We start from the raw sequence: 27,548 nt of genomic DNA on the forward strand, positions 1-27,548 counted from the left end.
ACACATAATAATAATAATAATAATAATAATAATAATAATAATAATAATTCATCTTAAAAATATCTGTTTAGGGGATGTGGCAGGTCCTAGACGTCATCTTAACACACGGAAGGCCAAGGCAGAAGCACCATGGGATTAGCTTGGGCTAAGTAAGATTTTTGTTGCAAACAAACAATAGTCATTCCTGACCATTCTGTTTAGAAAAGAGCTCCTTATTAGACTCTTGACATTCTGGATGCTTCATTTGCTGGCACAATCTGCCAGGCTACCAAGGCTCCAGGTCTATGGGAGTGTGACTATAACACAGTGCCCACTGTTGAGTTGCAAGCATTGGCAGGGCACGCAAGTGTGCGGGCCTCACTCTATTTTGAAACCCAGGGCAAGCTTTCCTGCTTGCAAATCATGAAAAGACCTTTTGTCCCAGGTATGTAAAGTTTATTTAACAAAGTGCTTTCCCGGAAGGAGAGATCTTTCCTGTCCCTCAGCTCCTCAGCAGCCGCCTCGGTTCAAATCACTAAGGTGCTCTCAGGAATGAAGAACGACAGCTGTGCTTTTCGGGAGAGGAGGCGAGTGACAGAAGGAAATGGATGGCTCCGGGGAGGGGCCCAGTGCAGAGAGGACACTGTCACTGCTGTAGCACTCCATCACGGATGCCACTAACAGGAGGCAGGCATCACCCAGAGACCACAGGCGTCTAGGTTCAAAGCCCGGCGGTGGCGAGGTCCTGGGCGTGCTGTGGGCTTATTCATCATCCTGACATCTGGAAGGAAAGGGGGTCAGCTGGACCATAAAAACCTGATGTTGCTGCCAGCTCCACTCATGTTCAGGCTGTTAACATGTTCTTGATCACAGTGGCTTTCTTTATGGGGTTGGTGGAACAGACCACAGGGTTTTACGGATTAGGAAAATGGAGGTGCAATGGGAACCACTGTGAATCGAGATGCAACCCACAGACCTTCCAGGGTGCAGAAGGCTGCACAGTCTAAGGACAGTGATGCCAGTCTCTAATAGAGCCACATGCATACCAGGTACTCAGCCTCAGGCTGTCACTGTCTCACGGGAATCTCTGGGACCATGTGGGAGTCACCTCAGTTTTACAGTTGAGGAGGTCAAGACTTGGAGTGGGTGGCTCAGCACTATGTGGCCACTGTGAAGTCAGACATTGGATTCAATCAGTTTCCAAATTTCTTCTTCCTTGTGGGTAATTTGAGGGTGCAAACATTAAGAAAAGAATTGAAGAACTAGGTAAAAAGAAGAAAATGCAGAAACGAACAAGTTTTTGGCCTTTGTAATGAGAAACTAATGCCCTTAAAGATTATTTCTTCATTGCAGAAATACTGTGATCTAGAATTAAGCCCATGATTTTACACACATTGCTGTGTTCCCTAACCATTGGACAGTGTGCGCCAGTGTGGCGAGACACCCGTTAGCTCCATTAGGAGATTCCCGAGTTTATCTCTAGTCTGAAGACATCACCCCATAAACAAAACAATAAATTTCTAATTCTTTTTTTTTTAATTCTTAATAAATGGAAATTTCCTTTGAGAAAGAATAATCACAAAGCAGATAGAAGGAAGAGTTAAATATGCATCCAGTTTGTGACGGGAAACTGAAGTGTAAGACCTCACAGAAGGACACTGACATCCAGCCATGGTGTTCAGGTCCCACCCCAAACTTTCTCCTCTTACCAAGATTTTGACTTCATTCTAGAACTGTAAACATCTGGCGCTCACACGTGCTTGATGGCTGTGTTTATGGGGCCACAACAACTGCTGCCCAGTTACAAACACAATGGTGCCCAGGAGAAAGATCTAGTGAGTGGACCTCGTAGACATGATGCTAAGGTTGCTCAGACCAAGTGACGTGTTCCGTCAGGGATGTGAGCACACCTCCTCCTGTTTTGATATTTTGTTCATAAGACTATAAGCTTCTTTTAGAAAAGGCATTTCTGGAGCTGATCAGCACCATCCCCACAGCAATGGTGCCACAGGGAACAAGAGGACTGGAGAAGTCATAAGATGCCTGGGAGGAAGTATGAGCTTGCTGCCGATCCTCAGACTCTAGAGCCGTAAATGGTGGGAATCTTATCCTGGAGATTCTCAGTTACTTCTTGATACAGAGATGGGTGTCACGAGACACTGGTAGTTGAGGGTGACAAGTTAGGGGTTACAGTTTTCTACTGAAAAGCAAAAGAGTTCTCCAGATGTTTACAGCTCTATACTGAAATCAAAATCTTGGTGAGTAGCATCAGGTTTTAATTAAGCCAGAAATGTCTAGTCTTGCGCTTTTTCCTTAAGTATTTTACTTTGTGTTTAGAGTTAGTTCATTGATAACTGATTCAGGAAGTACTGAGAGATGGACTTGTATACATTCAACTTTATGTGTATGGGTCTTCTGCCTGAATATATGTCTGTGTACCATAAGTATGCAGTGCCCACAGAGGCCAGAAGAGGGCACTAGATATCCTGGAATTTGAGTAACATGGTTGTGAGCTGCTATGTGGATGCTGGGAACCAAACCCAGGTCCTCTGGAAGAAAAACCAGTTTTCTTAATTGCTGAACCATTGCAGTGGCTTCCCTACTGCTACAGAAAAATGAGATGCTCCTCCACAGTGATGATCTGTCCCTGTGTGGCTCCTCAAACATCAGGTAAAACAGCTCAGCAGGACATGAGTCCTTTGAAAGAGGAATCCTGAGACACTCTGGAAAACCATGGTCAGGAGAAGAAGACTAGCATTTGACATTTAGAATTAGTAGTGCTGTGTCAGGCATTCTGAGAGTCAGTTTCTACAGACGTTGAGAAGGGTTAGCAGTGGGTTGCATTTTTTATTGACTCATGTATCCCCCAATTATTTCAGTAATGGCTCTGTGAACTAAAAACTCCTAAACCTGCACATAAAAGGAAGGACTTAGACCTAGAAGATGGCTCAAGTTAGGTAGGCCAATCTAGTAACCTGAATCCTGAATAGCTGTTTTACAAGCTAGCAGGACAGGATGGTGAAGAGGGGACACCACCGCACTTCCATAATTCCCCATTCAGTAGACTACAGTAGACCCAGAAGCACAGCTGGTACAGGGTTAGTACACATTGGATAAATACAGCCCCTTGATATCTGCAAAGGATTGGTTTCAGGAATCCTAAAACAGGACTTACATGTTTAAGTCTTGCATATAAAATACAATGACATATATTTGCACATTTATGTTTGCACATTCTTCCTTAAGTACTACCCAATCTCTAGATTGCTTTAATATACAAAATAACACAAGGGCCATGCATACAGATGCAATGCTACATTGTTTAGTGAATAAAGACTACTAAAAGAATATTTTCAAGGTAATTTCAATGTAGTGTGGTCGGTTAGCTTGTAGATGTAGAGCCCATGGAAACAGACAAGCAAATGTACATCTTAAGTGTGAATTTTAGTTCTCGTATATACTTTTGTTGTTCATAATTAACTAGCTACATGAGACACCAGAATCAGAAGTTAATGATAGCGACACTAAGCTGAGAATCACATGTTGATTCTTGTTTTTTTCTTTCTTATCAACGTAAATGTAGACCAATCATTTGTCCTCAACAAAACTGAAACTTGGTTGTGATCAACATTATATTAATGTTCAAATATCATGATCCCGACAAGCATTTTTTAAGGAATCAGTAATAGACTGTTCACGTTCACAGTGATTTACTTGGTACCATCAGCTAATCAGATCTGCTGGTTCTATAAGCTCCTTCTACACATTTATGGATCTCTCTTAACTTTCAACATGAACACTGAAGAAATGGATGGTAATAGACACGTAAAAGTTACATACTATTTTCTTATCATAGGATTCTCCACTGCTGTAGGTTGTGGCCAGTGTAGAGGAACACTCTTCCAAGTACCACGGTTTCTTTCCACTTTCAGCTGTACTGCTGATGGAGATGGTGTAGATGCTGTTGGTATAGCCATCGCAAGAGCAGTGGTCTTTGCTCCTTCCACCATTGCCAGATGCCCAGACAAACACAGAGCCAAGGCCTCTCCGCCCCTGTTGACAGATGGAGAAAGTCAGAGACACGGGAAGGCAGGACCCCAGGTTGCAGATGAAGAAAACCATTAATCAGCTCAATAGGACCATTAAAACAAAGTATCTGTTGAATTAAAGTGGTGCTGTTTTAATGAAATGTTGGATTCAAGATGCCTTGAGGAGGAAAGGTAAGGAGAGTTGCCTTAATTAAATCAAATAGCCACAGGCCAAAAGCATGGTCATACCGCAACTTACCTGGCCAGGTCAACAGAAGGCACGGGAAGGCAGAAGACCTACCTGATTTAACCAATACCATAACAGATGGTAGGATGAGAACCACAGAGCCATGAAAAAGCAAAACAATGCAATCACATTTATTTATCTAAATTCAGGACTGTGTACCTAGGTCTATAATTTTATTAAAAGAATTTAAATACTTAAGAAGAAAATGTTGAGAAAAGTACTTTTGTTATAAATACAGTGCCCACAGATAAAGGACGTCTTAGCTGAGAAAATAATAGTATGCATGTTGGGAAGTCAGATGCATGAGGTTATCACACAAGTGCGGTGTAACAGAATCCATTCTGTTTGGTAGGATTAGGAGTTTATTTTCTTCTTTAAACCAAGTTTTCGTGAACATGTATTAGTTTTAACAACATACAGTCACAACAATTCCTTTATTAAGAGGGAGGATGCAATTCGAATTATTTTTATGTATGTGTGCATGTCATTGTGTGTGTGTCTATCATGTGTAGGGGTGTCCACAGAGGCCAAAGGAGGGTGTCGGACCTCCTAGAGATGAAGCTGGAAGTAGCTGTTAGCTGCTCCACATGAAGTTTGGGATCTGAACTCAGGACCACTGGAGGAGTAGGACGTATTCCAAATTGCTCAGCCATCCTTCTCACTCCTCAAATTCTTTTTTGTTCTTTGCTTTGTTTGTTTTCCTGTTTTGAGACAGGGTCTCATTATGCACCCTGATATTGGCCACAAAATCACAAACTTTCTGCCTCATCTCCCAAGTACTATGACTGTGGATATGAATGTATCTGGCTGACAGAAGTACTTTTTTCTTCCAATGCCAGGGATGCAATCCAAGGTTTTATGTGTGGGAGGCATGCTATCACTGAGACGCATCCCCAGGCCTTTGTGTCAACTCGTAAGGGATAATTTTGCCATTATGATCAACAAGTGTTGTATCCACAGATGATCTACTGTATTCTCAAGACAACAGAAGCCAACGTGTTAGAAAAGTGTTAGTTAGCAAGCCCTACAGGTGGCACAGTGAACAATGGGAGCTTCGTACATCACTGCCAATTTACAGATCAACAGGGCGCATCTCAGAGGTGCTCAGTAATGGTCTGATACAGGACGGGAGCCAGAATCTGAGCCATTCTTTTACAGTTGCCCCCTGAGCAAACGGGACTGGACTGAGATAATTTCTCTGCTCTCAGGAAAGCCTCTTGTGTCTTCACTGAAGCCTGGGACTGAGATCTGAAAGCAGTCTAGCTCCTGTTCTTTCCAGATCCAGGGCAAATCCAGGACTGACAAGCAAAGGATGCAGGTCTCATCTTGAGCAGCACTAACAGAGAGGATGCAGGTTTTAGAGCCCAAATCCTTCAGGCAACCTCAGCCCTAATGTGGCACCCTCAGACATATGAACACTAGACACTCTATTATTGCGAAATCCACAAATGACATCGCTATGGAACAATGGTTCTCAACCTTCCAAATGTTGGGACGCTTTAATACAGCGCCTCATGTTGTGGTGACCCCCAATCATAAAATTAATTTTGTTGCGACTTCGTAATTGTAATTTTACTACTGTTATGAATTGCAAGGTAAATACTGTATTTTCCAATGATCTTAGGTGACCGCGGTAAAAGGGTCATTGAACACCACAAGGGGTTGTGACCCACAGGTTGAGAACCACTGCTATAGAGGCATCACAACACCACTTAAGTTGTCCTTTAGGAATTTACAGGCATGAAAGGACTATGAATTGCTGCTGTCCTAAAAATGCCCCATCCAGAGGTATTTGATCCTTGTATCAAACAGATAATTGATGGAAATTCCTTTATAAACAAGCATAGACAAATAAATGGCTATGTTGGGTAGCATACATTTCTAGTTCCAACCCCAGGGAGGCAGAGGCAGGCAGATCTCTGTGAGTTCAAAGCCAGCCTGGGCTACATAGTACATTTTAGACCATCTACAACTACATGGAAAAACTCTGTGTCTCAAATAATCAGAAAAACAGCACAGAAAGCTGGAAGGACAGCACACGTTCTCAAGCCCTCTGAGGTCTGGGCGTGAGGAGAGAGAAGTCACTGGGACGAAGTATGGAGGGTGCTAGGATTTGGGAGGGTCTCGGTCTCCTAAACGGAGGCTGCCCCTGCAGACCTCCTCCCATTCTCAACCCACTTCCTGCCAGTCTAGAGTCTAGGCTAAAACTTGACAGAAATCAAAGGACACTGAAGCCCACAGAGAGAAGCCACAGAGATTAGTGTTTCAGAGCTCATGGGTTAGGGGTGTGTCTAGTAGTGGTGGGGGCAGGAACCCAGGGTGCTAGAGGCCAATGTGGCCCTTTAAATGTCACAGAGATTAAATTGTAACCTTCTCCCCCTGGCCAAATTTCATTACAGGTATATGAGGTCATCAGTGTGATGTCTGAGCAGACGGAATCAGTGTTCTCATAAAGAGGGAAAGGGATAGCAGCAAGTTCTCTCTGAAAGTGGCCACAGAGGAAAGGTCATGTGACAAGCTGGCTGTCTACAAGCTGAGACCAGTACTCATCTGATTTCCTGGGTCTGGGGTTCCAGCCTTCTGGCATCTAGGACTAACTGGCAGAACATTATGTTCTACTGCTTGAGCCACCCAGCCACTGCTGGGTTAAGGCAGCGAGAGCTGAAGAAAACAAGCTGAGAGAAGACAGAGTGGTCCATCCTCCTGAGAGTCAGAGGATGCTCCCCCATTCTCTCTACAGGGCAGCTGACCCAGAGTGGCCCATTCTCCTGAGAGTTGGAGGATGCAGGATGCTCCCCCATTCTCTCTACAGGGCAGCTGACCCAGAGTGGCCCATCCTCCTGAGAGTTGGAGGATGCAGGATGCTCCCTCATGCTCCCCATAGGGCAGCTGACCTAGAGTGGTCCATCCTCCTGAGAGGCAGAGAATGCAGGATGCAGGATGCTCCCTCATGCTCCCCACAGGGCAGCTGACCCAGAGGCAGAGGATGCAGGATGCTCCCCCATTCTCTCCACAGGGCAGCTGACCCAGAGTGGTCCATCCTCCTGAGAGGCAGAGGATGTAGGATGCTTCCTCATGCTCTCCACAGGGCAACTGACCTGTCTGTCTGGGAGGAAGGTGTATGATCAAAGCCCAAGAAATAAACACTAAATTTGTGGGCCGAAAATGCCATAACCAAGCCTGCCAAACGTCTCTGGGGTTAATCTAAAACAATTAGCAATCCACAGATGTGTTTCCTGCAGAGGCACAGGGGGTTTGCATTAGTGTGAAATAGTCCCAAACCAAAACATATGTGTTAAAAAACAACAGAAGTCTGGCAATTTTACTGAAACTTAGGAGTAATTTAAGAAGGGAACCTTAGTGTAGGGGACAGGGAGAGGGAAAGTGGACAGAGGATTCAAATAGAGTTTTGAGACATATTTTTCCCGAAGGGTAAGTAGTAATATCATTTTTTAAAGCTTGGTTAAGTAGTATGATTACAATTCAGTTATTTAAATATGAGAAACAAAACAAGCCTGCAGTTGAACTGCATGCCAAGATAAAAAGTCAGGAAACAAGGCCATAATACATTGTGAAATCCACGCAGGCCCCATTCAGCTAAATGCTAAACAGTCTTTTTCATTGTGTGTCTAAATGAGCATATGTGGTTTTTTTACGTATTCTCTAAAATGTCAATTTAGTTAACCCCATAAGCGCTGTTACGACAGCCCAAGACAGAGCTGGCTTTTCTTGTGGCCATTTTATTCTGGATTGCTAATTCAATCCTACTCCTGGAGGGTGAGGGTTGAGAAGCTTCTAGTGTGGTGATGAAATCAAACTTTTCTTCAAAAATAAGTTGTTCTTATTCTTTATTTGCCATTTTGGTAGACCATTCTTCTCCAATATTGCTTAGCAGTTGTTTGAAGAGCAATGAATACATATTAGAGGCTTATTACAATTAATAAAAGAGGAAGACAATAGCAAGTATGGCTTCTGGTATTTGCTAACTGAGAACAAAATCCTGAGCACCAGCAATGTGTATGTGTAGATTCTCTAGATTAGGCAGCCAAGAACATCAAGTGATGTGTCCTGAGTCATTTAACCGGAGCGTGTTAGAAGCATGAGCCCCTATTGAGTTTGATCAGAACTGTGTATCTGTGGATGGAGACATGAAGGGACACACTAAAAATACATGAGAAGTAGGAACTTTCTTTCTACCAAAGCCTTGTCTGGGCCTCCCTTTATCTCCTGTGCAGCTTCCTCCCCTCAGCAGGCCAAGAACACAGTGCTCTCTGTAAGCTTTTGTTTATCCTATGGCTATTGGAGTCTCTGTCTCCCATGACACAGACAGAGTTCCATAATTAAGAGGCGGAGACAGGGGAGGACATGGGCACATACAGGGAATGCCTTGGTAGCTGAGAGGTGAAGCAACAGTGATTTCTTTAACGCCTATAGACATTCAGACTAGCAGTTCCAAAATGCTTCCTGCTTAGGGCAGGGTTTCTTGAATGAAATGAGTCTGGTCTAGAATACAGGTAAAGGCAAGCTAATAAACAAAGCACATCAAAAGCCAAAATCTAAATGTTTAATAACTATTCAAAATTTCAAAATATATTGCTTATTTAAGCAATTTAAATAACTTTCAGCATCATTATCATCCAAGAATGAATGACTAAGGTGAACCAGAAAAGTTACCAGAAAAGGAACACAGGTGGGAAACGCTCAGCAGGAGTAGATGGCCGGCCTGCCCAGTGCCTCGGTGACCACCTGGTCTAACCTGGGAATGCACCAGGCATTCCACTGACAGCAGGCACATCCCATTTCAGGATCACATGAGTCTGGGTTGATGTTGCTTCTTTTCTCAGAACAACTAAGGTAAATGGGAGAGCGACCTTATGTATTGTAAGCTAAATTGTCATTCATTACAGTTTACCTATGTGCTGATTTAATGGCAGCAAAAGCTCTGAGTCAAAAGTCTCAAGATTAAAAATGCTAATTAATGACAAAGGACAGCTCCCTTAAGTTGACTTTCAACAGCTCCCCAATCACCAAACAGGTATCCCTGAGCCACACCTCCTGCCTTGAGCCATCTCCTCAACTATATCAAGTATCTGTTCCATGCATCCGCTGAGAGGGCTGCCTGCGCATGTCCAGCTGATCCTGACTCAACAAAGGCCATCTCTGCTGTGGTCTTATTCATTCCCATCCCACACCATCAAAGGGTGCTGAATAGGGACAACTGGAATGGAAATACAATGATTTTCCACTTCCCTGTGGGAAGAAAAAACACAGAATGTGTGAGAAGGAAGGGGTCTGAGAGCTGGCACTACTGGTCCCCAGCTCTGTATTCCTGCCAGCTACACGCGCTAGCACTCTACCCCCCACCCCCATCCTGCCCATCTCAACCACCCCTTTTCTCAGCTCTGACCTGGCTTCTCTGTATGCTGGTTTTCTGTGCATACCGCAGACTACCAAGCCAAGTATTCAGGGTCATTTTTTATGTTCTTTGACTTTTTAATAAAACACTGAAAAATTAGATGCAGTTATTAGCAACCATATTAATTTTATACAACCATACACAAATAAAAATGAATTTTATACGTTCACTGAGCACACCCAGTGCAGTCAGCTTAGAATTTTAAAGGCATAGAGAGCCCAATAAAGACTATGGAGTCAGCTGCAACAAGCATTTCTAATAAAAATGACTTTTTATTTTTACTGTTTAATGTTTAAATGGAATTTAACATTTAATTAATGTTAATTTAATAAAACATTCCATTTTAAGTGGAATGGCAGATTTTTAAGTGCTCGGTGTAACTGGTACTTAATACTTTTTCATATTGTTAGAGTTCTAGTTCATGGACTGGCAGCTTGGAATTCAGGGAACTTGAGTTCCACTGTTAAAGGTGACACTTGGAAAGGCAGATAACAGTCCTAGAAATATGGGGCTCCCCATTCCTCAGTTCCCAGAAAATCCTCCTTTTGTGTTCAGTGTATGAACAGAGACTGTTGAAAAGGAATTGCTTACGTATCATAAGTGATAGAATAAAAATGCATTAGATTTTAGTAGAATGAGCCAATCACAGTGGCGCAAACCTGTAATCCCAGCACTCAGGAGGTTGAGGCAGAGAATTTGCCATGACATAGAAGCTAGCTTGGGTTGCATAGTGAGTCTGAGGTCAGCCTGGGATACCTATGAAGACCTTGTCTCAACAACAACCACAACCTCAAACAAAACAGCAAAAGCATAATGATAACAAAAGCTTAATCAACCCTATTTTCAGAAAAGGGCGTTTTTTAGAAGGGGTGAGTACCACTGGGGCTTACAGACGTATGCCTCATCGGACACATCACAGATATGCACACGGGTGTGGTTCTTGGCTTCTGAAACTGTATTGTGACTGTGGATTTCTTTCACTTTGCATATCTTTATGATGTAACTAGAAGAAAAGTATGAGTTTTTCAAGAAGAAACACCAGTAGAATATCTATGAAGAAACAAACTTGGGTATCAAAACCAGAAACAAATATGCGTTTATACAAAGATTTTTATTTTTGACTCTGCCCATCTAAGTACTTCAAATAATAGAAACTTGGAGGTGAATGCTGTGGTATGAATAGTACCTAGCAATGAAGACATCAGAAATAGTCTGGGAGAAGGCATGCTGGATCATGGACCACTCAGAGCATCTCTACTGATGCTGAAAGTACTTAACAGTGTGGCTTAAATACTGCTCAACAACCACGGATTAAGCTAATTAAAACAACAACAACAACAACAACAACAACAACAACAACAAGAATAACAACTCCTCTCCTGCTTTATTTCATTTGCTAAATCAAGAATTCCAAAATATTGGCCTCCTGGCCACCCAGACTTCTTGCTGTCTCAGACTTCATCTTCCTCATCTGCCAACACAAGCCTCACTAGAAAGACATCATCTCAAAAAGCTGAAAAAGGGATTTTTACTGGGAGAAGGTAAATCTGAAAAATCACACTTCCCCTGTTTCATTCCTTGCACAATGTGTGAAAACAAAGCATGGTATCCCAATAATGTACACACAGCTTGTTTATGCATCAATTAAAACCAAGCTGAAACTTCAGAAAGACTCAGGTATTATTCGCCTCCACTCTCCCCTCAGAAGGCAACCTTCTATCCCATGGTGCAAGGACTGCTAACAGTATTTGGAAGGGAAATCACACAGGTTGAGTTCACTCTCAATTCCTTATTTCAAGCAGCTAAGACAAAACTGTGCCTGTCATACACTCGCAGAAGTAATCACCGCCAACAGCACCAGCTAAGCTGTTCTGGGCCGTCACTCCTCCCAGCATTCCCAAAGGCCACTGTCACACCTGCCAACTCTCTAACCCTTGGATCATTTCAACAAAGTCAAAGCCACGCTCTAACTTTCAGCAAAGTCAGGTTCATGGAAGCAAGAGGGGTACCCACAATGTTAATTTTATAATTTTGATTCTGAGGGGCTGGAGAGCTGGTTCAGGGATTTAGAGTACGTACTGCTCTTGCAGATGACATGAGTTCAATTCCTAGCACCCAAGTCAAGTGGCTCACAATTTTCTGTAACTACGGCTCCAGAGAGATTCAATGTCTGTCCTCCTTGGGCACACACACACACACACACACACACACACACACACACACACATCTTAAAACAAAAACAAATCTTTAAAAAGCACAAATTCGAAACTGTTTTGAAATGTGTTATTACATTTCAATTTATGCTGAGGGACTAAACTTTGAAAAATTCCCTTCATAGAAAATAAAAACACTTATTACCCAGCAGGGGTATGAAAGAATTTACTATAAATGTTTGGAAAGGCGCTTAAGAAAGAATAGAGATAGTCCAGTGGTAATAAAAGTTCGTGCCACTTGAAGTTAGCGCTAGATTATGGAATTCTTGCTGTGAATTATTGCAACTGCCGGATTAACTCTAAACAAGCAATAAGCAAGCTGCCCCTCTCTGTAACCCACTGTGGGGCCTGAATGATGTCACAGTCTTCAACTATAGGAAGCAGTAACCTTAACCTTACATAGGGCACCTTATAAGACTTCTGAAATAGGGAAAATCGTCTCACAGCATTTTCTACCCATAAAAACAGTTCCGTCTTAAATAAAAAGGAACTGTTATATTAGACTCATTTTTTAATGTAAGAGTTCATGGTAAATATTCTGTGATTCTTAAAAGTGAATCCAAAGCCATCCTTCCTTTGAAGAGAAGATCAGCTGCCAGGCTGAGCATTCATTCATCAAGAGCCATGCCACTGGGTCTTTGCAATGGCTCCAATAAAGAGAACAGGAGTGTGGTCCTTCCCAAGGGAAACGAAAGTGCTGGCAATTTAGCAACACGTCTTGTATCAGACTGACAATGGCCTGTGCTCTCTGTAAGTCCTGAACCTCCTAAAAGACTGACAAGGAAAGAAACCAACACTGTCAAGTCTGGGATGTTGCTCAATATGACTTAGATGATAACTCCTCTAAATGCTCAAAGACATAGTTCTTTGTTGCCGTAGGCACTTCTGTGACCACATTTTGGCTGAACATGCACAGACGTGCCATATAATACCCAACCTGAATCAACATTACACAATGGTAAAAAAAAAAAAACACAGGTATTACATGAGATCTGAGTATAAGCCACAGTTAAGCTTCTTAGTGGCCAACCACATTCCTATTTGCCATCCATGTACTGTGCACTCCTATGATGCTACCAGAGCCAGAATTACAACCGTGCTGAACAAAGCTCTGAGCACTCCATTGGATTGTATTTATCATATAAGGAGGAATATAGGCATACTATGTGCACTACAAATTTGACTCTACAAGTCATATATACTTCTAAGCAATAGGAACATACAGGCCTAGTTCCATTTATCTTTATTTATTACACAGTGACCTATATTTTCTGCTGACTGGCTCTCATATTGAGTTAAAGGAAATGCACCTATGTGTTCTCCCCAAAATTTACATTTGGAAACAAAGAAATGGCTGTTTAGAATGGATGTTACGCTCACCTAACCCAACAGCTGTATGCTTTTGCTGTCCCAGAAACATAGGAGAAAAAGTTTTGAAACATTTACCTGTTCCCCCGTTAGGCCAGCAGTCACTCTAGACAGAACCAAGCAAACCAACAGAAGAGGACTCTTGCAGATATGTAGCTGATGCAGGACCACTGACGGTTAATCTCCATTGTCAGTGTGATGGTATGTAGAACCACCACGGGGGCACACTTTTGGGTATGTCTTCAATGGTATTTACAGAAAGATTCGCCAGAAAAAAGGAGGTCCACTCTGAATATCAGTGGAGCCATCCAAGGGACTGGGTCTGAGAATGAATAAAAAGTAAAGAGCTCTGCACCAACCAGGTTCGTTCTGTTCCTGAAAAGTGGATGCAATGCGACCAGCTGTGTCAGTCTCCTGAGCAAGACTGCCCTATCCTTAGACAGAATAATTCAACCCCTTCTTTCAGAGTTTGCTGTTTTCAAGTACTTGTCACAGAAATGAGAAAAGTAACTAAAAAGAGGAATTTAGAATCAGTTTGTCAACTAATTTAATTAGATAAATACTAACACCTCTTTAAAGCTATAAACGAGGCAGCAATGCATTTTTTAAAATTTTATATAGTTAAGGTTACTGCAGATTTGTACACCTTTCCTTAAAGATGCCTAGGTAAAATTCACTAATATAGTAATCAAAATTTGCTACTTATGCCTTGGGCAATACTGTGATAATTGTAGAACTTCAAACCACAGATGTGTTTATGAAAGACAAACTTCTGTTTAACAAATGGATGACATTAAATTGATTACACTTGACAAGTCACTTCTTAAGTTTTATAAATATACACAGAGATCCAGACAGGTATAGTTAAATCCTGAGGCAAGTTTTAAAAACAGGCCCAGATAGAGCAAGTTCTCATTAAGTCAAATCAAATTTAAATAATCTCTTTCATCTGTGTTGGCCTATCCATAGATCATTTTACAACTTTACAACTTTCAACAGCCAATGCAGAAGCAAGCTGACATTTATTAAAATGCAAACTGGTATCAATCTATCCCTCTCTGGTGGAATCAGTTAATTTTATTACGACTACTATTGCTGCTCTTATTATATAAGTGCATTATGTTTCTTCTCTCTCCTCTTGGTGAACACATGCTTTTAATTTAAAAGACTTAAGAACTTCTGCATTTTCAATAGACAGCATGTGCTTGTAGACGGACCTGTGCTTTCATCAAACATTCTACATATCTACTCAACTGGAAAATGTGTTAGTTTTCTGAGAAGGAACTGTAACTGAAGAACTGGACTCGTGGATACATTAGTGTGAAGATGGAACCAGCACTACAGTTCCAACAGGCGGATAACAAGCCAAGATTTTGAGTTCCCAGACTCTCATTCCTTGTCCTTGACATGGGCTCTGAGTGGAATTCACTGAATGCTCTAATGATCTCTCCAAACAAAAATGCTCAAAATGTTGCCCTGGGCTTGAAATGTACTTGCAGATAAAGTGACAGGTAAGATTCATGATTTAAAAAAATTATTTATTACTTATTTATATTATTTGTGTGTGTGTGTGTGTGTGTGTGTGTGTGTGTGTGTGAATCCAGAGGAGGGCACTGGATTGACTAGACCTAGAGTCAGAGTTAGTTGTGAGCCACTGATTCCTGACAGGGATGCTGGGATTCGAACTCTGGTATGTGGAAGTGTTTTTAATGCTGAGCCATCTTCCCAGTCCAAGAGAATTCTGTAAGACGTGGTCCTCAACTATTCACAGTGCACTGTGTGAGTTCTCCAAGGGTGGGGTGCAGAGACAATGCCAAACCAATGCTAAGCATGGAGTGGGTACTGGAGCAAGCGTTCTTGAGTGAAACGACAAGGCAACCATAATATGAGCTTTCCTGAATGCAGAAAAGATTCCATTTCAATTTCCCCCTCTGTTTCGAGAGAACATAATTGAGCACACTTGTCAGGAAATGCTGTCAGCGTGTCAGACACCTGCTGATAACTGGCAACCGTACCAATCGCACAAGTTGTATTAAACTTTAATAACCCAAAGTGGGCAGGATGGCTCCAAGGCAAGAAGGTTTTGTTACTGTGTGCTGTGCTTTCTGTCCTCTGCTACCAGGCTCTGTAAGATGTGTGCATTTGGGGAGGTAGCTCACACTTTTTTAGATGTTTCCTCACCATTACACAAAGACTTTCCCTGAGACAAGGGCTAAGTGCTATTCATCCTTCCATGCCACCTAGCAAAGTGTTGAGCATGGCAGAACACTCAGGCAAATGGTGTCCATCAGAGAAAACTCTGCCCTGTCAGCCTCTTCTTCTGCCGCCCACCTCAGTGTCATCAATAACTGAAAATTGTCTGTGGTGCCATTTAGGTCATGAAATCATTTTCCTATTTAGGATCAGCTAAAAAGATGAGGCCACGAATGTCTCCGTAGCTACTGTTTGCCACGGATCTGGGTCAAAGCCACCTAAGGGCAAATGGTGACAGGGTGATTTTTATCCCGTTCCTTTAAAAGATGACATGCAAAGTCTTATTCTGAAAGCCCTGTCAAGAATGGGAGAGACCCCGCATGCCCTGCTAAAATCCTAGAGTGATCCTTGTCAGTCATGGGAGGCACTGATGAACATTAAAGGGAATGAAGATAGTACACAGGTATAGAAATACTTCCTCGATTGCAGTGTTCATGCAGAACTGAAAGCCACAGCTTTGGCTGGGAGGTTTCGGAGGCATCCTGTGGAGAAGTCTGTGCGAAGAATGTTCTATTTGTGAGCATGAGGGAGGATTCAGAGACTTCCAGCAAACAGCAATAGGAAATTGCTTAATAGGTGAGTAGGCTGAAGCCCAAGGAAAACAGGGATCAAAGACTGTCGCACATAAAGAAATACATTAGTGGCAGGAATTGAATTAACCAAGCCATTTCCAGTCCTAAGGTTATGACTGCAAAGCTTTAACTAATTTAGCGGAACTTTAAGAGAACAGTTCTACAAAATCTAAAATGAAATCAAATTTCAAAGCAATTTTTAAAAAGTGGTGAAAGTTTTGTTGAGTGTTCTGGTGCATGCCTATAATTCTAGCGTGTGTGAGGCTGAATGAGGAAGACATAGCTTGAGGTTAGCTTGGGGTACACAGTCTAACCTGGGGTATAAAGCAAGACTCCATGGGAAGTCCAGAGGGAAGGAATAAAGGAGGGAGTGAGGGAGGGCGAAAGAAAGAAATGGCAGAGAAAAAAGAAAACTTATATATGGTTAAACTGAAAACCTTCATTAGATAAAGTTAAGCACATTTCTTTACTTCGAGGCAACTCAAACCCTTTCATGTACTTTCAAGTCACCAAAGAAACCATAAATAAATGGTAATCCTCACGTACTTGGCAGAAAAATAAAACAAGAACTTGATTCCCACCTCATTATGTTTTGAGTTTTATGAAGGAAATATTCTCTTGGTATTCTCTTCTACTTATGCCGACCATACATTAACAGTTACCCAAAGAGTTCCAGGGGATCGTTCAGCAGTCTCGAATTGATTAAACCCAGGCATGTGGGACCATGTAGACTCTCATGGCATTTACACAGTCAGCGGCTCATCTTTAACGCCTTACACATTTCAGGTGTGACACGGGTTAAGCCTTATCACATTCAGAGACTTGGCATTGTGTCAGGAACTCAGCAGTGTGTTTCACAGGCATTAAAATAGGATCTTCTAATGGAATCTTCTAAGGGAGCTTCTAAGGAACATACAGCCTCCTTGACTGGATGAACAAACTGATCCTACACGTTAACTAATTGAACCTGAATAAGGTTTTTTTTTAAAGGTATTATAACCAACATTTCCAAATTGGAAAGTCTGCATTTCAGACTCTGGGTACTATAACCACCATGGTTTTATCTTGCATGCGTAACGGTTCGGGTTCATTATATATGGTCAAAGCAATGCAAGCGTGGTTTTTGAATACATCCTGCAAACAGACATTGTGATTCATTCACATATTCCGCAGCCATTCATTCTTTCTTCACTAAATCCTCTGAGTGTGAAGACTGCTCTGAGAATATACGAGAAGATGTGATCAGACTCCGAAGCTTTACAGGGGAGATGATCTTAAAATGAACAAGTACAACACCGTGGAGGTTTAGAGGGGCATGAGGGGTTGGGGTGCCTAGGAAGAGCAGGCAGGGTGCCCTGTTACAAGTTAGATGAGAGCTTGGAGGTCAATGAGACAAAGCAGACTCAATGTGTCGCTGGGAGCGGGTGAGGTCTGAAGAAATGGCTCCCAGGGATCATGCCAGCAAAGGCCACAAAGCATTTCACTCTGAAGGGGAAAGAAATGTAGAAAGAAAAAGGAAGGGGATACGTAGTGAGATGACAGAGATTCGTCACCTATTCTTTTCTTTAATTTTTTTTATATGTGAGCATTTCTGGACGGCACGCATGTCTGCGGAATGCTTGTATGGCCTGATATCTTTGGAGACCTAAAGAAGATGCTGGACCCCTGAAAGTATTACAGATGGTTGTGAGCTACCATGTGGGTGCTGGGAATTGAACCTGGGTTCTCTAGAAGAGCAGCCAGTGCTCTTAGCCACTGAGTCATCTCTCCAGATCTACTTATTCTTTCTAAGATAAGAGAACTAACTGCGTGAATGTGTATTTGATAGCAGAGTTGAAACAGGAAAACACGATTAAGGAAGAGGAAGATGTGGCCAAGAAGACAGAAGGGAACACACTGCTGAACTCACTGGAGTGCTTTGAGGCCTCTGTTCTGACTTGGACAGCTAAGACAGATTTGTTTTCTCTGTAAGACTTGTAAGACTGGGGGAATAGTGCCCATCTAACAAGACTATTGTCTAGATTAAAAACTAAGAGCCTGAGCCGGGCGGTGGTGGTGCACGCCTTTAATCCCAGCACTCGGGAGGCAGAGGCAGGTGGATCTCTGTGAGTTCAAGACCAGCCTGGTCTACAGAGCTAGTTCCAGGACAGGCTCCAAAACCACAGAGAAACCCTGTCTTGAAAAACCAAAAAAATAAATAAATAAATAAATAAATAAATAAAAAATAAAAAAAATAAAAATAAAAACTAAGAGCCTGTTTTGGGCTTAGATGAAGGGCAGCAGTGAACAGACTGGCCAAAACAGTAAATGTTCACGCTATCATTGACATCGTCATTGCCTCTACCCTCTTCCTCCTTGTCATCATCATCATCATCTCCTTTCCACTCATTGAGTATAGCTCAAACTATGTGATTCTAAAAATTACAGTTACACTTGACATCAAATAATATGCAATTCTGAGAAAGAGACAGACAGAGAGAAAGAGAGCGAGCAAGTTGTCAACTACGATATGGTATATTTAACACAGTTCCGCTGATACAATTTTGGCACATTGTTTCTAAACTGAATCAATTTTAATTTTGTTAAAATCTCTGAAAGCACTGTTACATCCTACTGAGTCAAATATTTATCTTATAGTAAACAAATGGGGTGCATTTTGAAATTCAATATTTGGTATGTTTCTGATTAGTGAGCAGAAAGGATGGACATGATCCAATACATGGAAGCTCTGAGCAAAATGTATTTATTTCCCCAGTGAATAGATTTGTGGATACTTGTCCTTCTCTTTCCTGATGTCTGAGCTGGACAACGGTCTATGGTCTGGCCAGTGCTGCCACACCATTAAGGCTGTCCGGGACCACTGCAATCTCCCATTCTTGTCCTCCATCCTTCACCTGACAGATGGCATGTCTACAAGACCTTTGCTCTATTTGAACATCCACTGGCTTTCTGTCACAGGATAGAATGCAAACCCTCTGTGTGACTTAGAACCCCACCCACCGAGCTGGCCTTAGCCAACTTCACACTTCTACCGCTTTGGGCTCATACTATTCTGACTGCCTGAGGTATTGTTCTGTCCAAGAAATAAACTGCAACGACCCTTTGCTAGTTAGGGTTGTTGGTGCTTTCTGCTCCTTCTGCATAGACTGTTCCTCTTCCACATCCTCACATGACTGGCTCACCTTTTATGTCTGCAGATACTGCCTCCTCCACCTTAAGTACCTCTAAGTCTACCTCTCCCATCTTAAGTAGCACCGCCCCTCCCAGTTACCGGCTGTATTTCACCTGCTATATGAATCACAGCTGAAACATCCTTGGCCATTCTCTGCTTGTATTTTGTCTTGCTGATATGTGTAGGGACTATTTTAGGTGTTCTTCACCATTTATCTACAATAATTAAGGAGCAGTAACTCGCTAAGCTTCAAGGGGGTGAGGATAAATCATTCTAATTCATGCAGGATGTGGAAGAAGTGGCGAGGCCACCAATGGGCAAAAGTGACGTAAGGTCACTGTACAAGTCTTTAGTTGGTTAGCTGAAGGCATTTCTTTGCCCGTTTTTGTTCCTTAGGTCCTCAAATCACTCAATAGCACACTTATATCTTCTATCAGGCCTCAAAGAAGATAAGTTCAGGTTTCACTTGAGGCTTCTTCATAAGAAAGTAGTCAAAAATTTCACTTTTCTGATAAAGACTACCCAATATCAACTTGAATTATTGGATGGTATACTCATAGCTATCTAGAGAAACATCTTTTGGGAAAATAAACAATTTGAGACTAGATACATGAGCAACTGAAACACACACACATACACATACACACACACACACACACACACACACACACACACCACACTCCCAGTGTGCTCACTGACAGAGAATCACAGTAAAATTGCAGATGCCTTAAATTGCAGATACTTTTGTTTAGAGCAAATGGAATTGGTAGCGTGGATAGACAGGAGGAACAGCACAAATGACCTCTACGAAGCTCAGAGAACCTGGGCTGACCTGTGCCGTGTTATTTCTAATCCGCTCCAAATAGCACCTGGATGCGTGGAAATTCTGCAATGGGGGCATGACCTAGAGGAGAAGGATGAGGGGCTAAAGGCAGATATTAACAGTACTCTTGAGGAAGACACCTCTTCTCTACATACTTCTTACTGAGTCCTTACTATACTCAGTGTGTTAATGACTTTACTGTGGATTGCTAGCTCACTGAATGCTCAGAAACTCTCTGTGAATGAGAAGGATATTTCCACACCACTTTAGAAGAGGAAATGGAAGCAAGGTATTAGACTTAGTTAAAGTCAGAAGTAAACGAGAAACACTAGGCTTGACTTGAAAGCTTCACTCTACAGAAGGCATGAAAACGCTATCCAATCCATTTTGTCTTATTTCAATGGTTTATTGCTGTCATTTCAGATTTAGGTGGGCGATGAACCAGAAGATAGATCTTCCCTTTGAAAAGTTACTGCTTTTGCTACTACTTCAACTCTAAAAGTTAATGGCTCATCTTAAAACTGAAGTCCCTTTTTGTTCCGATTAATCCTCAGACAATCTTCAAAGGAATGCTGAATAAATCATGCTCTCCTTATTCTTTTCGGTTTTTGGGTGATGGATATTACACCTAAGGCTTTATGCATGCCAAGCAATGCTTCCCTTCTGAGCTCTATCCCAGTCCCTAAATCATGGTACTGCAAATTTCCAAAAATTTTGAAACAAATAAAACCAATGAGCCCTATTTCTATGGACTGCCCTGGAATGATGCCCATGGGATCCAAGGAGAGATTCAAATGTTTCCCAGTTGGCAGGTTAATGTGGTTATGGGTATGATGTTGTATCTGTACATGGCAACTACTGACTATTTGGGTGGGGAAATCTATTATAAACTTCTTCCTTATATACTTTTTGAATATGACTTGCCACAACAAAATATTTTTTTACATTTAAAATGAGCTTAATTTTTCTACATTATTTGTTTCTAAATAGTCATTTGGGTTTGAATGTTTTTTTACATGATCTGTTTCTAAACTTTAAAAAAAAACACTTCTAAAGTCAAAGTGCCACATTTTTATCTGTTTTAAGCATTAAGATTATAGTTTATTTCTGTTGATAGTTATTTATCTGTATATAGTTATTTCTACAAACTTACTAGTAAAAATAAATGTACAAACTTTTTTCTCAGCACTGAGTTACTTAGCCACATGCCCTTTCATCAGTTAGCCAACCTCCTTATTAGACTTGGCCATTCTTTGTATGTATGTCCACAACCACAAGGTATGTGCATTACTAATAAAAGGATTTTCATATTACTGAGGAATTTCAGGTTGCTCTTTCTTATGGGTGCAAGGCACTCATAACTGGAAGATTTGAACTAAACTCAATGGCCCTTCTACTGGGATAATAATAGTAATTTGTAGTCCACAAGTTTGGCAATGAATCAGCAGATGACATGGGGTGTATTCATTTCATTTCATATCAAGGCACTTTGAAAGGAAAATGCTAGGTAACCAGTTACAATATTATCTATTTATTAAAAGTTTACAAAAGTAACTAAATATGGACAGAACTATAAAATGTCTTCACAATCATTTTTTTTCTTTCTTTCATTTTTTTTTTTTTTGGTTTTTCGAGACAGGGTTTCTCTGTGGCTTTGGAGCCTGTCCTGGAACTAGCTCTGTAGACCAGGCTGGTCTCGAACTCACAGAGATCCGCCTGCCTCTGCCTCCCGAGTGCTGGGATTACAGGCGTGTGCCACCACTTTCATTTTTTTTTTTTTTGGTAGAAAGCGCATACAAAAAAAGTGTGTGTTTTCTCCCTCAAATTCATTTCGGGATAGCCATGGGATGGCCTAGCTCAGGCTTTTGCTAAAAATCTAACCAAGACTCACAAAATTATACAAGACTCAGTATGATTTTTAGTCCTGCTCAAACATTGCACCAATCAGCTGAATGCATCCCACGGTTCCATGTCTGGGCTGAATCCATGAAAACATTGTGGTAGCATCATTTGGAGTAAATTACATTTGATGCAGCAGACACTTATAAAGGGCTCACCAGAATTCAATACATTCTCTTAGTTTTGTAAAGTCCATGATTATGTATAAAGGGCATGGTCTGCACTCTTGGGACTTAAACTTTTGTGAGGGAAATATGGCCAAAATATAAATGTGACTTGGTCTTTAACAAACACAGTACGCACAGAGTAGGAGACTAATTGTCGTCGATTCCTGTATGGGTTTATAGAGATTTCTGGGAAGATGTCACTTTTTAGAAGAGGATGGAAGGACTTGGGTGTAGGGCAGGGGAAAGAGAATGTCCTGATGCACAGTGAACAAGAGTAGAAGATGTCACAAGACAATGGAGTGAGAAAGGCAAAGGGACGTTCGGGCCAGATCAATGATATCATGCATACATACATATATACTTTGTATAATTCAAATTCTATTCATTAGTAGGAGAAGGCAAGGCTCTGCTCCGGTGGGGCACTCCTCCTTCCCGGGGGAATAAGTTCTAACATCTTTACTTCTATTCATTTAGTACAGTTTAATATCTGTAATTTAAAGCAAATATTCTATTAGACTGTGGAGCTCTGTTTTCTGGGGACAACGTCCACTCTTCCAGTGACATAAAGACAATGCTAAGTTACCTGATTGGAGAGATCTGGTGCCATAGAAAAATATTGTTTCCGGACAGAAGGGAGACTAAGTGTCACCAAGGGGAGATGCCAGAAGGGCCTTGCTGGATGTTCTACTAACACCAAATGGAGACTGTGAACACCTACTCAGTTGCTCGCCCAAGGAATTTGCTTCTCAAAGGGCCACGTTCACATATTAACTAATAAATTTCTTCTGTGTGTCTCTAAACATCCAAGTATATCGTTCACGTCATAGCAGAGACTAACTCTGAGTTTGTTTGTAGAGCAGAAACAACTCGTAACGCCAATGTTCAAGACGTCTTCCCAGTGGCCACTTGCCCCCCACCCCCACCCCCATGAGCTTCAGCAATTCTCTAGCCTGCATGGTGGCACATCTTCAAGGTCTGCCCATGAAAATCCTCAGCCCAGAGGCTTCTGAAACCTACCATTCTCACACCGTTCTCAAAGGCTTGCCGGGTGAGGGGAGCTGGCCCATCCACAGTCTTGCCGTCGTCATCCGGGCCCCAGCTGGCACTGTAGATGTGCACATGCTGTGGGTTGTAGCTGACAGACTTTGCTTCCACCATGTCAGTGACATCGCCATCCAGCATCCGCACACCTTCAAAGCAGAAAGGAGCAAGCTGGTTACTCGTCTCCAGCAGACGACACCTAAGCACGCCATGCAGACAATGTACGGGAATAAAGAATACATTAAAAAACTGTAAACATATTTATGTATTTATTCAATTCTAATGTGCATGCAGATGTCTTCCCGGATTTTATGTGTGGCATTATGTGTGCAAGAACCCTCTGAGGCCAGAATTGGGAGCCGAGAGCCCTGGAACTAGAGTTAGAAGCAGTTGTGAGTCACCATGGGGATGCTGGGACAGTAGGCACTCTTGACCATCTCCCTAGGCCCAAGAAAATATTTTAACCAACACTTCAGTGAATGTTTCCTAGAAAAATGGTACCAGTTTGTAGAAGCTAGCCTAGCTTGGGGAGACAGGAGGTTTCATTGTGCATAAAAGAACAAAATTTCATTCAATTTTTTTTTTAATTTTCTATTCTTTTTCTAAAGTTGCAAGTCTTGCTTTCTTTCCTGTCTATTTTAAATGAGTATTTGACAAAGTTACTCAAGCAATTCTAAATTTCTCCCTATTGATGAAGTTGGACTCATAGATGTAGAAATCTTCTAACCTTACCAGTTTTGGAAAAACTGCAAAGTTGCCACTCTACCTGGGTCTCATTTCCCATATAGCCTATAATAGTAGACGGATGCAAACTTACTGGATTTCTTTGCTGCCAACTTATGTACAAGTCAAATAATAGATTAGAATGTATTCAAAACACTTCGAATAACTCTCAAGATGTTTTAGCAACATTTAGTCATTAATTGTCATTTAAGATCACTCCTATCAGACAGAAATCAAGCATTAACCTTGTTTTTCAAAACTAATCACCAATAGAGCAAGACATAAATTATATGCCAAATGTCAACTTTTCCTTTTTATTCTGTATTTTGGCAACTTACAACAATAGCATAACATTTAATAATTTAGTAAAAGAAAAACTAGCTTACACTAAATATCATCACTGAGACTTGTATTGTTTTAAATGTAAAAAGCTTTATTATTTATTTTATGGATGTGGGTGTATGCCTGCATGTACACCTTGTTCATCACATGCATGCCTGGCAGACAGAAGAGGGTGTTCTCCCCTGGAGTGAGAGTTTACAGATCATTATTGAGTCACCATGTGGGTCCTGGGAATCAACCTTGGTTCTCTTAGAGGAGCAGCCAGTGCTCTTAACCACTGAGCCTTCTCTCCAGCCCCTTATTTTAAAATTATACTTCCACAGGATTAATTTGCTTTTAAGGAGACTCTTTCTTCCCGGCAAGATTTCAAGTTTTTAACTGGTTACCAAGACACAGATTTAAACATAAGACTCCAATGTAGGCTATCTTAGATACTATGAGGCCTGATTTCATTACTGTCAGGAAAACAAAACTATTTTTTGAGAAAACAGTATCTCTGTGTTTTTTTTTTAAAGTTAAGAAAAACGGAAATACTGAATAAGAATACATATGTTGTTAGTATACAACTCAACATTCTAGCTCATTTTCTTCATCTAAAAACTATATTTTAAGTCAGTCTGAAGCAATTTAGATAACATGATATTATATGACTTAAAAACTATTTCCTTTAATATTTTTATGAAAAATAAAAAGAAAGTTTTTTATGAAAAAATAAAGACCTAGGATATTCTAACACTTAACAATATTGTTTTCCCAAGTATTTCTGAAGATATTGGACTTGATTGTTAGGCCTCAGGTAATTTCAATTGACTGCTTAGTGAGATCAGCGAGGCATACTTCTGAGTACACTTGCAATGGGCTGTCCTGCAAAGACTGGCAGAGCAATCAGTGGGGAAAGACCAACTAGCTTGAATTTGACTTGTCCTTCCTAACAAATAGGGGGCTTGGATGTATTAATAGAAGGAATAAGCCTGCATAAGTGAGCAAGCCAAATCTTGAGCTTGTGTTTCTATCGCTGGTGATGTTGAGTCTGTGTCTTAGACTCTAGATTCTGCAGACTTTTAAACAGGACTGATGCCTGCCACTCTCCAGGGATCGTCCTTGCTTTGGCCTCAGACTACGGTATTATTGGGTCTCACCTATGGTGAGACTTCCAGTCCTTTGGACTAAGTAGTTATTGGGGATCCTGATAGTCAATATGGTACTATCCAGCCTCCAATTATGTAAGATAATTTGATAAATCTCCTTTTATAGTTTATTATGTACATAGGCTTACATATATATATTTTATCTGTATCAGTGTAAGTATGCATGCAAATACTCTATAGCACTCTTAATCATGTCAACTCTCTATAGTTTTACTTTTTATATTTTTAATTAATACACACACAATTGTATATAATCTGGGTTATTATGGAATACTTTCACTTTGGGATTGTTTTGTTATTTGTGTTATGGTGTTGTTGTGTGTACTTACATATGTAAATGTAGGCATGAGTGCATGCATACTTGTATGTGTGTGTATAGGACGAATTCCTTAGTCACTTTATACCTTAATTTTTGAGGGAGGGCTTCTCAGTGAAGCTAGAGATTACAGATTTGGCAAGACTGGCTACGTTGGTCTGCCAATGTGCTCTGAGGATCCTAATGTGTCCACTTTCCCAAGTACCAAGTTTGTGGATCCACGTTCCTGTGCCTGATTCTTTACATGTGTATTGAGGATACACAATTAGGTCCTCAAGTGTGGTGCAGCGAACACTTTGCTGAGTGAGCTACCTCTCCACACCCCACTTTTAGATTCTGAGAGAAGAGGTTTAACATCAAGTTATGCAGTGATAAAGACTGTGGGAAAATGCCTTAAAACTTACGGAATGCAAACTGTCCTCTGAAAAGTCATGTGGTTTGTTTTGTGGAAGCAGGTAACTTAGGATGATGTTCTACATGTACTGGGTCCTGAATGGCCATGGCTTGTTTTCAGTTATTATGAACATTTAAAGCTGGTATGCTCTCTTTCAGGGCAAAGGCGACATACTACTTCATCTCGTTAGGTTGTATTTAGAAGCATCCTCCTGCACAGAGGGCTCTAAATCAGACATTAGAACTGCCCCCCAATTTAGCAACAAGAGTATCCAGGTGAGAACGTGAAAGCATCAGTATAACACCTGAACTTGAGTTTTCTGTCATGCAATTTATGTGTCTGTTAAATCATCCTTAGAAGGGCATGAGTTTTCTGACTGAAAATACATAAAGAATTTCATAGTTTTGTCAAGTTTAAATGCTAAAGGCTGCTTCATCTTTTCTTTTTCCACTACAAACTTTATGCCTTGGGTCTGAGGAGCCGAACTTTAGTTCAGAATATGCTTGCTTAGTACATTTTTGAATCCTCACCATACATTCATCTTTTTAAGGAAGTACAGTTAAGCTTGGCCAGCAGCTGTGAGGGAGTTCAGAGTTTATTAACTTCTTCCCTCATGACCAGTCAGAGTGCGGGGTCAGTCAGTGCTGGGAATGTAATCCCAGCCATAGAGGATGTAAGCTCATACGTGAGAGGCAACTGTTGCAGTATCCAGGTAGCCATGGAGCTGATCTTCCTGGGTGACCCTCTTACCACACCTCAGGAAGAGCTCCTGTCCTTATCAGAGTGGATGTTCCTGAGTGCAGCTCTTTACTGGGAAACAGACTGTGAGCCCAAGAAATTTAGAGTGAAAGAAAGAAAATAAAGCATTCAGACATATTTCGAGGCTGCTGGCAGTCAAGAGAATCTTAGGAACCTGCATTAAGCACAGCTCCACCATGGTTCCTCCAACTGTAGCTTTGTTTTTGCTGATATCGGTTACCTATCATCAACAAGGGTCCAGAAATATGACATGGGAAATTCTAAAAATGAACAATTCACGTTTCAAGTAACACCCCTCTTACAGTATTTTGCTATAATTGATCGATCTATCTATCTATCTATCTATCTATCTATCTATCTATCTATCTATCTATCTATCTATCTATTTATCTATCTATCTATCTATCTTGGTTTTTCAAGACAGGACTCATCTGTAGCTTTGGAGCCTATCCTGAACTCTCTCTCTAGACCAGGCTGGCCATGAACTCACAAAGATTTGCTTGTCTCTGCCTCCCGAGTGTTGGGATTGAAGACATGCGACACCACCGCCTGGCCTAACTGTTCCATTTTATTGGTTGTTGTTAGCATCTTGCTATGCTCAATCTGGCAGATAAATGACCACAAGCATTTATAAGACATAGCAAGGCGATATATAGAGGGCTGGGAACTGTGTCTGCTTGAGGAAGCC

General features: G+C 41.3%; 1 protein-coding gene across 2 annotated transcripts in view; it reads right to left on the bottom strand.

Annotated features, from left to right (window-relative positions):
• Nucleotides 1-27,548, bottom strand: part of Pcsk5 (proprotein convertase subtilisin/kexin type 5) — a 418,822-nt gene that overhangs the window by 217,283 nt on the left and 173,991 nt on the right. For both annotated transcript variants that reach the window (XM_005352026.3, XM_005352027.3), the window contains exons 7-8: nucleotides 23,155-23,327; nucleotides 3,820-4,032 (exon numbers count right to left, since the gene is read on the bottom strand). In XM_005352026.3, coding sequence (XP_005352083.1) covers nucleotides 3,820-4,032; nucleotides 23,155-23,327 — 386 coding nt within the window. The remainder of the gene's footprint in view (nucleotides 1-3,819; nucleotides 4,033-23,154; nucleotides 23,328-27,548) is intronic.

The sequence above is a fragment of the Microtus ochrogaster genome, chromosome 8 (assembly GCF_000317375.1).
Source record: "Microtus ochrogaster isolate Prairie Vole_2 chromosome 8, MicOch1.0, whole genome shotgun sequence".
Lineage (NCBI taxonomy): Eukaryota > Metazoa > Chordata > Mammalia > Rodentia > Cricetidae > Microtus > Microtus ochrogaster.